The sequence below is a fragment of the Cynocephalus volans genome, chromosome 6 (genome assembly GCF_027409185.1).
Source record: "Cynocephalus volans isolate mCynVol1 chromosome 6, mCynVol1.pri, whole genome shotgun sequence".
NCBI classification, from domain to species: Eukaryota; Metazoa; Chordata; class Mammalia; order Dermoptera; family Cynocephalidae; genus Cynocephalus; species Cynocephalus volans.
Window position 1 is genome coordinate 112,783,925 of NC_084465.1, and position 12,635 is coordinate 112,796,559.

The 12,635-nt window shown below is 40.5% G+C and overlaps 1 protein-coding gene across 1 annotated transcript in view; it reads right to left on the reverse strand.

Annotated features, from left to right (window-relative positions):
• Window positions 1-12,635, reverse strand: part of ITGAM (integrin subunit alpha M) — a 44,638-nt gene that overhangs the window by 11,918 nt on the left and 20,085 nt on the right. The window contains exons 13-14 of the mRNA XM_063101105.1: window positions 11,059-11,199; window positions 10,756-10,965 (exon numbers count right to left, since the gene is read on the reverse strand). Coding sequence (XP_062957175.1) covers window positions 10,756-10,965; window positions 11,059-11,199 — 351 coding nt within the window. The remainder of the gene's footprint in view (window positions 1-10,755; window positions 10,966-11,058; window positions 11,200-12,635) is intronic.

Below are 12,635 nucleotides of genomic sequence, written 5' to 3' on the forward strand. Positions count from 1 at the left end.
GTAAGATCAAGACAGGATGTTTGAAATGATCCGATCAGAGGGGGGAAAAATAGAATGAAAAAGAATGAAGAAAGCCCACAGGAATTATGGGACACCATCAAGCAAACTAATCTTCATGTCATAGGAGTTTATGAATGAGAAGAGAGAGGAAAAGGCCTAGAAAACACATTTAGGGAAATAATGGCTGAAAATTTCCCAAATTTGGAGAAAGACAACAACATCCAGGTACAAGAAGCTCAGAGTTTGCCCATCAAATTTAACCCAAAAGAATTCACCAGGACACATTGTAATCAAATTATCAAAATCAAAGACAAGGAAAGAATTTGAAGCCTCAAAAGATAAGAAACATATCACATTCAAGAGAGCCCCAAAATGGCTTTCAGCAGATTTCTCAGCAAAAACTCCATAGGCCAAGAGAGAGTGGGATAATATATTCAATGTGTAAAAGGAAAAAAAGACTGCCAATCTTGAATACTCTACCTGGAAAATCTTCTTCAAAAATGAAGGAGAAATAAAACTTTCCCAGACAAAGTAGAGCTAAGGGAGTTCATCACCACTAGGCCTACTTTACAGGAATTGCAACAGGGAGTTCTTTATGCTTAAATAAAAAGCTGCTAATTAATAACAAAAACATATGAATAAAAAACTCAATGGTATGGTATAAGTAATACATAGTCACACTCAGAATTTCCTAATACTGTAAGGGTGGTGTGTAAAGCAATTTTATCCCTACTAGGAGGGTTAAAGGACAAAACTATTTAAAACAATTATAACTACAATAAATTGATGAGACACAAATTACAAAAACAAATGCAAATTTTGATATCAAAATCATAAAAGATTGGGGGGGTGAAAGTGTATAGTTTTTGTATGCAATTAAAGGTAAGTTGTTATTAGCTTAAAGTACCCCATTGTAAGTATAAGATATTTTGTGTAAATCGCATGGAAACCACAAAGAAAAAACCTACAGTAGTTACATGAAATATAAAAAGAAAGGATTCAACGCTGGCTAGTTAGCTTATTTGAAAGAACATGGTTGATAAAGATTGAATTGTGTCCCCCAAAATTTTATGTATTAGAAGCTTGATCCCCACTGTGTTGAGAGGGTGGGAAATCCTATTATGGTCATTGAAAGGTGGGGCGTTGAAAAGGTGATTGGATTGTGAGGACTATGCCTACTGAATGAATTGATGTGTTCACTGAATAATAAGTTAATAGATGAATTGTGGTCATGAGCATGATTCTGATGGCTTTCAAAGGAGCCAACTGAGAAGGTTAGTGCTCTCTCTCTGTTCTGCCATTCTGCCATGTGAGACCATTGCATTGCTGTCACCATCAACAAGACCTTCACCGGACACGTTCCCTGGACTTTGGACTTCGCAGCCTCTAAAACTGTAAGCAATAAATATTGTTTCTTTATAAATTACTCAGTTTCAGGTATTTTGTTATAAGCAACAGAAACAGACTAATATAGTGGTGCTGATAACACCAAGGTCAAGGGTTCAGATCCCCATACTGGCCAGCCACAAAAAAAAAAGAAAGAAAGAAAAGATTCAAAGCATAACACCATAGAAAACCATTAAACTACAAAGGAAGACAGCAAGAGAGGAAGAAAGAAGGGACCTACAAAACAATCAGAAAACAAATTTCAAAATAGCACTAACAATTCCTCACCTATCAACAATTATCTTGAATGTAAATCAATTAAATTATCCAATCAAAAGACATGGAGTGGCTGAATGGATTTTTTAAAAAAAGATCCAACCATATGCTGCCAACAAGAGACTAACTTTAGTAGTAAGGACACAGATAGACTGAAAGTGAAGGAACAGAAAAAATATAAGTCATGCAAATGGAAACTGAAAGAAAGCAGGGATAGTTACGTTAGACAAAACAGACTTTCAGTAAAAAACTATAAAAAGAGACAAAAAAGGTCATTACACAATGACAAAGGGTTAATTCACCAAAAATACATAAGAATTATAAATATATATGCACCCAGCATTGAAGCAATAATAAAATAAATCTTATTTTATTTAATAATAAAAGTAATTATTAAGCGATCTGAAGGAAGAGATTGACTACAATACTATAACAGTAGGAAATCTTAATACCCCACTTTCAACAATGAACAGATCATCTAGACAGGAAATCAGTAAAGAAATACTGGACTTGGATTACCTTTTAGACCAAACAGACCTAGCAGAAATATACAAAATATTCCACACAACAACATCAGAATACAAATTCTTCTCAAGTGCACACAGAACATTCTCCAAAATAGATAAGCCACAAAATAAATCTTAACAAATTGAAGAGGACTAAAATCACAGCAAGTATCTTTGCAGATCACAATGGCATGAAACTAGAAATCAGTAACAGGATAAATCTTTTAAAATACACAAGTATGTGGAAAGTAGACAACATGCTTCTAAGCAATAAATCAGTCACAAAAGAAAGAAAAAGGAAGATTAGAAAATGCCATGAGATAAATGAAAACAAAAATACAATACACCCAAACTTGTGGGTTGCATCAAAAGCAGTACTAAGAGGGAAGTTCATAGCAATAAACACCTATATTTTTTTAAAAAATTAAACAAAAGAAAGACATCAAATAAACAACCTAGCTTTACACCTCAAGGAATTAGAAACAAAAGAATAAACTAAACTCAAAGTCAGCAAAAGGAAGGAAATAATAAAGATTAGAGCAAAAATAAATCAAATAGGGATGGCCAGTTAGCTCTCTCAGTAGAGAGTGGTGCTGATAACACCAAGGTCAAGGGTTCAGATCCCCATACTGGCCAGCAGCCAAAATAAACAAATAAATAAGTCAAACAGATAACAGAAAAACAATAGGGACTTCCAGTCAAGATGGCAGAATAGATGGTCCCCAGCGTCACTCTCTCCCACAAATCGACCAATTTACAACTATGAAAATGTAACATCAGCCAAGCTGCAGCTGCTAGAGCTCAGGGGAAGAGGAGGAGAGACCTACAGAGTTGATGAAGGCGGGAGAAACCACAATGAGAAAAAGAAAAAACTGCTCTGAGTGTTTCCGGCCACACTGCTTTAAGGCTCAAGCTAATGAGCACATGGAGCAGGAGCCAGCAGAAATGGCAGCTGTGCCCTTCAGATGGAGTTACTTGGAGGCGGCAGGGTAGAAGAGGGCCTTGGTGGCCCCCAGGACAGCAAGACCACAAAAAGGGTTCCCATGGACACACACACAAGCAAGGAGCCAAAACAACTGAAAAAAGGGAGCCATTCAGAGGCCACTGAGTCATCGCAAGGGACCAGCACAGGGCCCATCCCATGGGAAGTGTTTGGAGCACAGGCGGTAGGGAAGATAGGCCCACCAGGAGAACCCTGGGACACAGCAAGGACAGCCGATCCACCCTCCAATCAGTACAGGACCACTCAGAGGAGACTGGTTGGGAATGCAGAATAGCAAAGGGTGCAGCTTGACGAAAAAACCGAGGCCCAGATCAGAATTTCTACACAACACAGATCCACCAGATCTCTGGAGAGCCAGAAGTACCTAAAAGGTAAACCATTAAACCCTGAGCTGCACAAAAAGCCTTCCCTAGGGAAACAGCAGCAAAGCAGCACTTAACCACACACCTCAAGTACTAGTTCCCACAGGAAGTTCACCTGCGTCAGAAGTAAGCAAAGGACAAAAAACTAGTTCCGGACCAGGTATACCACCAGCACCCTGGGGCCTGCCTGGAAACTGAAGGCTTGGAGTCGGGGACCAGACCTCACTCCCACATCCAGGCAAACCATGCCAGCACCTCAGGGCCCACCCAGGGGCCCAGGACATGTAGAAGGAGACTGGACCCCCCACATACAACCAGGCACACTGGGCCAGCACCTTGGGGCCTGCCTGGTGACCCAAGGCATGGGTTCAGGGACCAGACCCTCTTCCCACAACCAGGCACACCATGCTAGCACCTTGGGGCCCACCCGGGAACCTGAGGTATGGAGAAAGGGAATGAACCATCCTCCCACAACCAGGCACACTGCTCCAGTGCCTCAGTGCTCACCCGGGGACCTGGGGCATGGATAGGGGGACTGGACTGCCTGCCCACAACCAGGCACACCACGCCAGCAGATCAGGGCCCACCCGGGGACCTAAGGCCTGGAGAAGGGGACCGGACCACCCTCCCACAATCAGGCATGCTGTGCCAGTGCCTTGGGGCCCATCCGGTGACCTGAGGTCTGGAGCCAGGGACCAGACCCTCCTCCCAAAACCAGGCATGCCATACCAGTGCCTCGGGGCCTGCCTGGGGACCCAGGACATAGAGAAAGGGACCAGAACCCCCTCCCACAATCAGCATCCCATGCCAGTGCCTCAGGGCCCGTCTGGGGACCAGAGGCATGGAGAAGGGGACCAGACATACCCCACAACCAGGCACACTGCCAGTGCCGAGGAGCATGCCAAAAACATCACCTCTATATGCATGGCCCACCACAGCCACCACAATAACCATGGCTGCCACAAAAGCAGCTAGACAGCACAATCACCAACAGATGGTCCTTCAACCACTGGAGTGCATTCACACAAGGAGAGTCAACAGCAGAGATAAAGAAAAGAAGAGGATGTCTCTCTCCACAAAGCCCATTTCAGAGTGACAGAAGAAGCATCTGCTCTACGATAATATTGGGGTAACTGATCACACCTCTCAGCATTGGACAGATCATCTAGGCAACGAATCAACAGAGTAACCATTATTCTTTCAGAAGGAGAGAAGAAATCTAGGGTAATTAGAGGGTGGAGGGGGGAGGAGGGGGAAGGGAAGAGATTGGACAAAAGGCATAAAGAATAATTAGGATTTGTAACAATATATATGCTAGTAATATTGATTTGATCAGGGAAAGACCTCACAACTCCCAGATGCATGTGTGAGGCCACCAGACCCTCCAGCCCAGTCCAGCCATCCAGTGACTGCAGCCACAGGCAAGTCCAACAGAAGCACTGCCTGATTGTCACCTCACAGAAATATGTAAAATCAATTTTGAGTCAATAAATAAAATAAATTATAAAAAAATTTTTTAAAAGAAAAAGAAAAACAATAGGGAAAAACAATACAATTGAGTTGACTTTTGAAAAGACAAACAAAACTAACTAGACTAAGAAAAAAGAGAGGAATTCAAATAAATAAAATTAGAAATGAAAGTACATTACAACTGATGCCATATAAATAAAAAGTATCATAAGAAACTACCATGAACATTTATATTCTAACAAACTGGATAATCTAGAGGAAATGGGTAATTCCTAGAAGCATACAACCTACTAAGCCTGAATCATAAAAAATGAAAAGTCTGAATAGACCAATAATGAGTAAGGATCTTGAATCAGTAATTAAAGACCTCTCAACAAACAAAAGCCCAATACTTGATGGCTTCTCTGGAAAAGTTTACCAAATATTTAAGGAACTAATGCTGATGCTTCTCAAACTCATCCAAGAAATTGAACAGAAGGGAACACTTCAAAATTCATTTTATTAGGCCAGCATTACCCTGATATGAAAGCCAGGCAAAGATATCATGAGAAAAGACCACTCAATAGCAACAAGACAAATAACCCAATTTTAAAATGGGCAAAGGACTCAAATAGACATTTCTCAAAAAAAGACATACAAATGGCCAACAAGTTTATTAAAAATTGTTCAAAATCACTAATCATCAGAGAAATGCAAATCAAAACCACAGTAAGATATCACCTCACACCTATTAGAACTGCTATTACCAAAAAAAAAAAAAAAAAAAAAGATAAGCGTTGGTGAAGATGTGGAGAAAGGGAAACTTTGTACACTATTGGTGGGAATGTAAATTAGTGCAGCCATTATGCAAAACAGTATGGAGATTCCTCAAGAAATTAAAAATAGAATTATCATATAATCCAGCAATCCCAATTCTGGGTATATACCCAACGGAAAGGAAATCAATATATTGAAGATATATCCACACTCCTAAGTTTATTGCAGCATTATTCACAATATATCCAAGATATATAATCAACCTAAGTCTCCATCAAGGATGAATGGATAAAGAAAACCTGGTGTAAATATATACAATGGAATACTATTCAGCCTTGACAGAGAAGGAAATTCTGTCACTGGCAACAACATAGATGAACCTGGAAGACACTACACTAAGTGAAATAAGCCAGGCACAAAAAGAAAAATATTGCATTATCTCACTATATGTGTGCTGTGGTTTGAACGTTTGTTCACTCAGAAAATCATGTTGAAACTTAATCCCCAATGTAACAGCATTAAGAAGTTGATCCTGTTAGGTCCCTGGAACTGAAAACCTGACTTTTAGAAAGCCCTCACCTTCTGGTTTCATTTCTCTAAGTTTCATTCCTCTAAGTTTCTATCTCCCTAAGTCTCTGTTCTCACCAGCAGGCTGAGCAAGCTCTACCGAGAGTATAACACTGTGCAAAATATAATAAAAAGCATATGTACTTCACAGGGCCTGGTTTTCCAAAGCCTTGGAGTTTCAAATATTGACCTTGCAGAGGACTGGAAATTTCCTTCAGGCTATAAGTCTCTGTTGCAAGATAAGGATTGTGGCACAGCAGGTTGCTGGCTCAAAGACAGACTAGTTACTGACTATTATGTAAAGATACTGAGAAATTGCTGTTAAGAAGGAATGTTTGCTAAGATCAAACTGTTGTTGATAGGACCACTTAATTGCCTTACTGGAATGTCATCTGGCTTGTTTCACTGAAAATTACCAGCCTATACTGTTAAACTATAACCCCACCTATGTCTCTCCCTGTAACTTCATGGTCTGGAAAATAAATGCAGGAAGAGAACCCCAATTCGGCATTAATTGAGGGTTCCAGTGGGAGATTAACCACCTCCAGGCTTCTCACTGCTCGGAAGAGATGGGCTTGAGTAATCCTTTCCATCTCCGTCACCCAGGGGAAGTGGGGTGACAAATCCATGGGGGGTGAAGCAACACAAAGCAACAACATTGTAACTGCTTCTGCCTGCTAGCCCAAGGTTTCTGTCTCCCCGAGTCTGTTCCCATGAGCAGGCTATATCTGGAACAGAATATTGTAACTGTCTTCCTAGGCTAGGCCAGATGCCAATCATATCCCTATAAAAATGACACCCTCCTGCCTTTTGGCGATGATGCCATTTTTCTCAGCTCAGCCCAGCAGGTTTGCTTGCTAATAAAATCCTTTTCTACTTTTGTCCAGTTAGCGTCTCCTTCCTCAGTGACCTTACAGATCCTTTAAGAGGTGATTGGGTCTATTAATTCATTCATGGATCAATGGGTTGATAGATTAATGTGCTATCAGAGGAGTGGGTTAGTTATCATGAGACTGAGTCTGCTATAAAAGCAGTTTGGCTCTCTCTCATGTGCCCTCTCACCCTGTGATAGCTTCTGCCACATTACGATGTAGCAAGAAGGGCCTCGCCATGTGCCAGAGCCATGCTCTTGGACTTCCCAGCCTCCAGAACTGTAAGAAATAAGTTTCTGTTCTTCATAAATTGCCCAGGGCTGGCCAGTCAGCTCACTGAACTAGAGCGTGATGCTGGTAATACCAAGCTCAAGGGTTCACATCCCCATATTGGCCAGCCGCCAAAATAAGTAAGTAAATAAATACATAACCCAGGTATTTCGTTATAGGAATTGAAATGAACTAAGACAATGTGGAATTGAAAAAAGTTAAATTTATGCAAGTGGAGAGTAGAATATTGATTACCAGAGGCATGGGGGAGGGGTGACAGGGGAGGGCTGAGGAATGGGGAGATGTTGGTCACTGGGTACAGAGTTCATTTAGACAGGAAGAATAGCTTTTCAAGATCTATGGCACAGCATGATGACCATAGCTAATAATCATGTGCTGAATATTTCAAAATAGCTACAAAAAAAATTTTTAAATCTCACTCAATACAAAAAAATAAGTGTTTGCGGTAGATGGATATATTAATTAGCTTGATATAATTATTCCACAATGTATACATATATCAAAATGTCACACTGTATCTCATAAATATATACAATTATTATTCTTCAATTAGTAATAAATATTTAATTTAAAAATTTAGACTGGCCAGTCAGTTCAGTTGGTCAGAGCATGGTGCTGATAACACCAAGGTCCATGGTTCACTCCCTGTATTGGCATCCAAGAAAAAAATTAGTTGCATTGCTATACACTAATAATGTGCTATCTGAAAAGGAAATTTAGAAAACAATCCCATTTACAATAGCATGAAAAAGAATAAAATACTTAGGAATAAACTTAAGGAGGAGAAAGATCTGTACAATAAAAACTACAAAACATTGATAAAAAAATTTTTAAGGCACAAACAAATGGAAAGATATCCCGCATTCATGTATTGGAAAAATTAATACTGATATAAGGCCCATTCCACCCAAAGTGATCCACAGATTCAATGCAATCCCTATCAAAATCCTAATGGCATTACTTATAGAAATAGAACAAACAATACTAAAATCCATGTGGGACCACAAAGACCAAATCAAATCATAACAAAATCAATCTTGAGAAGAGGTATTGTACTTCCTGATTGAAATATATATTACAAAGCTACAGTAATTAAAATAGTATGGTACAGGGGCTGGCCAGTTAGCTGAGTTGGTTAGAGCACAGTGTTGGTAACACCAAGGTCAAGGGTTCGGAATCCTGTACCAGCCAGCCGCCAAAAAAAACCAAATAAATAATATGGTACTGGCATAAAGACAGACATATATAGACCAATGGAACAGAATAGAGAGCCCAGAAATAAATCCATGCATATAGGGTCAATTGATCTTCCAAAAGAATGCCAAAAACACATGATGTGGACAGGATAGTCTCTTCAACAAATTATATTGGGAAAACTGGATATCTACATGCAAAAGAATGCAATTCGACTCATACCATACACAAAAATCAACTCAAAATGGATTAAAGACTTAAACACAAGACCTGAAAATATAAGACTCCTAGAAGAAAACATAGAGGGAAAACTTCTTGACATTGGTCTGAGTAATGATTTCATGGATATGACACCAAAGGCACAGTCAACAAAAACAAAAATAACCAAGTGGGACCACATCAAAATAAACAGCTTCCACACAGCAAAGGAAACGATCAATAGAGTGAAAAGGTAACTTACAGAATTGGAGAAAATATTTGCAAACCATGTATCTGATCAGGGCTTAATCTCCAAAATACACTCATATAAAGGAACTTGTACAGTTTTAGCACAAAAAAAAATTAATAACTTGATTTTAAAATGGGCTAAGGAATTGAAAAGACATATTTCCAAAGACATACAAATAGTCAACAGGTATATGAAAAGATGCACCAGAAAAATGCAAATCAAAACCACAATGAGATATCATTTGCACCTGTTAAGATGGCTATTACCAAAAAAAAAAAAAGGCAAGTGTTGGTGAGGATGCGGGAAAACCATTTTGCACTCACGCTGTTGGTGGGAATGCAAAATGGTCCCTATGGAAAACAGTACAGAAGTTCCTCAAAAAATTAAAAACAAAACTACCATATGATCCAGTGATCTCACTTCTGAGTATCTATCCAAAAGAATTGAAATCAAGAGTTGAAAGAGATACTAGAACACTCATGTTCAGTGTAGCACTGTTCACAAAAACCAAGATTTAGAAGCAAGCTAAATGCCGATTGACCGATGATAAATTTTTTCAACGTGGTATATGCATACAGTGGAATAATATTAGTCTAAAAAAAATCTGTCATTTGTGACATGGATGAACCCGGGGGACACTATTCTAAGTGAAATAAGCCGATCCCAGAAGGACACATAATGCATGGTTCCACTTACATGAGTTATCTAAACTAATCAAATTCATAGAAGCAAAGAATAAAATGGTGATTGCCAGGGGCTGTACTATATAGTACATTTTAAAATCTGCTAAGAGGGTAGATCTCATGTTAAGTGATAACATTTTTTTAAAAGAAAGAAAAGTGAGAGGCTGGAAAAGAGCCAGAAACCAGTGGCCAGAAGACCAGATGCCCTCAGCTGGCTGTGGTGGAAGAGAATACAGCACACATGAGATGAAACCAGACTGTAGGGGTCCCTCCGACAGTGGACTCCATCTGGCAGGAAACACGGAGCCATTTTAGCAGAGAAACAAATTGTAGGAGTCAGGATTTAGGGTGACCAACCATCAGATGGGTTACATAATTTGCAAGACCCAATGCAAAAGAAAAACGCAGGACCCCTTATTCATAAATTATTGAGAATTTAAGATAGCATTAGCAGAGCATTAAACCAAGCACAGGGCCCTTCTGAGAGAAGGACCCTGTGTGACTGCACAAGTCACACACCATGAACCATATTACCCCATAAGGTGACCAACCATTTGAGTTTCCCCAGGATGTGGGACTGTAAGTGCTAAAACCAGGAAACATCTGGGCAACAGAACTCCTGGTCACCCTAGCAGGACTGAGACTCAGAGGAAAGGAATGCCTACATCCCCATACCTCAACCTGCCATTTACCATCTCCAGGGCCTCACCTACTCATGTGTAAAGTTGGGGAGATGATGCTCCCGGCTCCTCCTATCATTGTAGGAAGAAACAATCTAGAGTTGAGATTCTTTGAGGTTTCTGTGAAGTACATTATTATTTTTGAAGGTTCCGAAAGGAGTACTGACGGAACTGAACTGGCAGCTGTGGGAATGCTGAATTAGAAAGGAACAGATCAGCAAAGATTCCACTGTCATGACAAAGACAGTGACCCAGCCTCACCTGGCTGTGGGAGGGGTTGATGTTCACTCCTGAGGTTCCATGAAACACGTAGACAGCACCCCGGTTCTCCTCCTCTCCTGGGGCCCCAATGGCCACGTCTGTCAGCTTGTCCCCATTCACGTCCCCCAGTACTGTCAGAGCTGCCCCAAATCGGCTCCAGGGGTGGCCCTGCTCTCCACGGAGAATGACCTCACACTGCCACTTGCTCCGCTGCAGAATGAAATCAGTGCCAGGACCCAACCTGGGCAACCCCTCCACCCCACACCCAGACCCCACCCAGCCCAGGTCACATCAGACACTCACCCCTCTGGGCAAGGGGCACACAGACACCTGGCCCCCTCGGTTCTGCTCATAGTAATGGGGGGCCCCAATGAGGACCAGGTCGGTGCTGCCATCTCTGTCCATGTCCACCGAGCAGAGGGAGGCCCCGAAGTAGGAGCCAATCTGGAAGAGATGGGGCCATGATTACATACCTCCTCCCACCTAAAGCAGAGTATAGGGGTTTATTCTCTGTGAAGAAAAATCATGCCTGCTGAGGAAAGCCCTTTGGAGCAATGTGATCTTCTATATGATTCATGATAAATTCTCATTTGAATGTGCTGCCACATTGACAAGTATATTACAGAGTCGATGGGCAGTGGGTGAAGACTTACCCCCAACGGTATTTCAGGGAGATTATTAAGGCAGCAAAGAAGTTGGATTGGAAAATAAAGACAGAAAAGCCTAGAAGGGCAGACAGGATATCCTTTCAATATATTGGAAAGCTTTAGGATTACCCACTTTAAAAAAGTCAAAGTTTGCAGCCTGATTAATAAGGAATCAACTGGTTTAGATTTAAAACAACTATTGCTACCCAGAAATATTTTTATGATATTAAAAAATAATGTCTACCTACCAGTAAAAAGATCTTTAAATTGTATTCAGTGTCAATATGTAGAATTAATCCATAGGTTTCATCCATTTAATCATCCATTCATTCATTCAGCACACAAGCGTTTACTATTTCAGAGCACAAGGCGGGTTGGTAGAGACACAAAGTCTTCCAGGGCTCTCAGGGCAGCGGGGTGGAGACAGGGAGGGTAGTAAACGGATAAGCAGGGAGATGTATATAGCAATTGCAAACTGGGACAAGTTCTAGGAAGGAAAAGTGCAGGGGACATCATCCACACACCACTGAGGGAGGACTCACTGATAACCTAATAAAGGCACTTAAGTTTCACCCTAAAGTTAGTAGGAGTTTGATTTTTTTTTAGGTCAGGTTTATTGGGGTATAATTTACGAACAATAAAGTTGAGGCTTTTTAGTGTACAATTTTATGAATTTTGACAAACATATAAAATCATAGAACTACCATCATGGTAAAGATACAGAGTAATTTCATCATCCTCCCCAAAATATTTTCTCATGCCCCATTGTAGTCCACCTTTCCCCCCAACTACCAACCCCAGCAACCAGTTATCTGTTTTCTGTCCATATGTTATTCACCTTTTCCAGAATGTTATATAAATTGAATTATACAGTACGCAGCCTTTGGGGTCTGGCTTCTTTCACCTAGACTAATGCATTTAACAGCTGGCCAGTTAGCTCAGTTACAGGACAGTGTTGTAACATCAAGGTCAGGGACTCGGATCCCCACACTGGCCAGCCACCAAAAAATAAAATAAAATAATGCATTTAAGATTCATCTATCTTGTCACATGTATTAGTGATTTACTCCTTTTTATTGATGATTAGTATTCCATTCTGTGGGTGTACCACAGTTTGTCTGTTCCCTAGTTGAAAAACATTTGGGTTGTTTCTAATTTTTGGTGATTATTAATAGAGCCACTAAAAACATTTGCGTACACGTTTTCATGTAAGCATCTGTTTTCCTTTCTCTT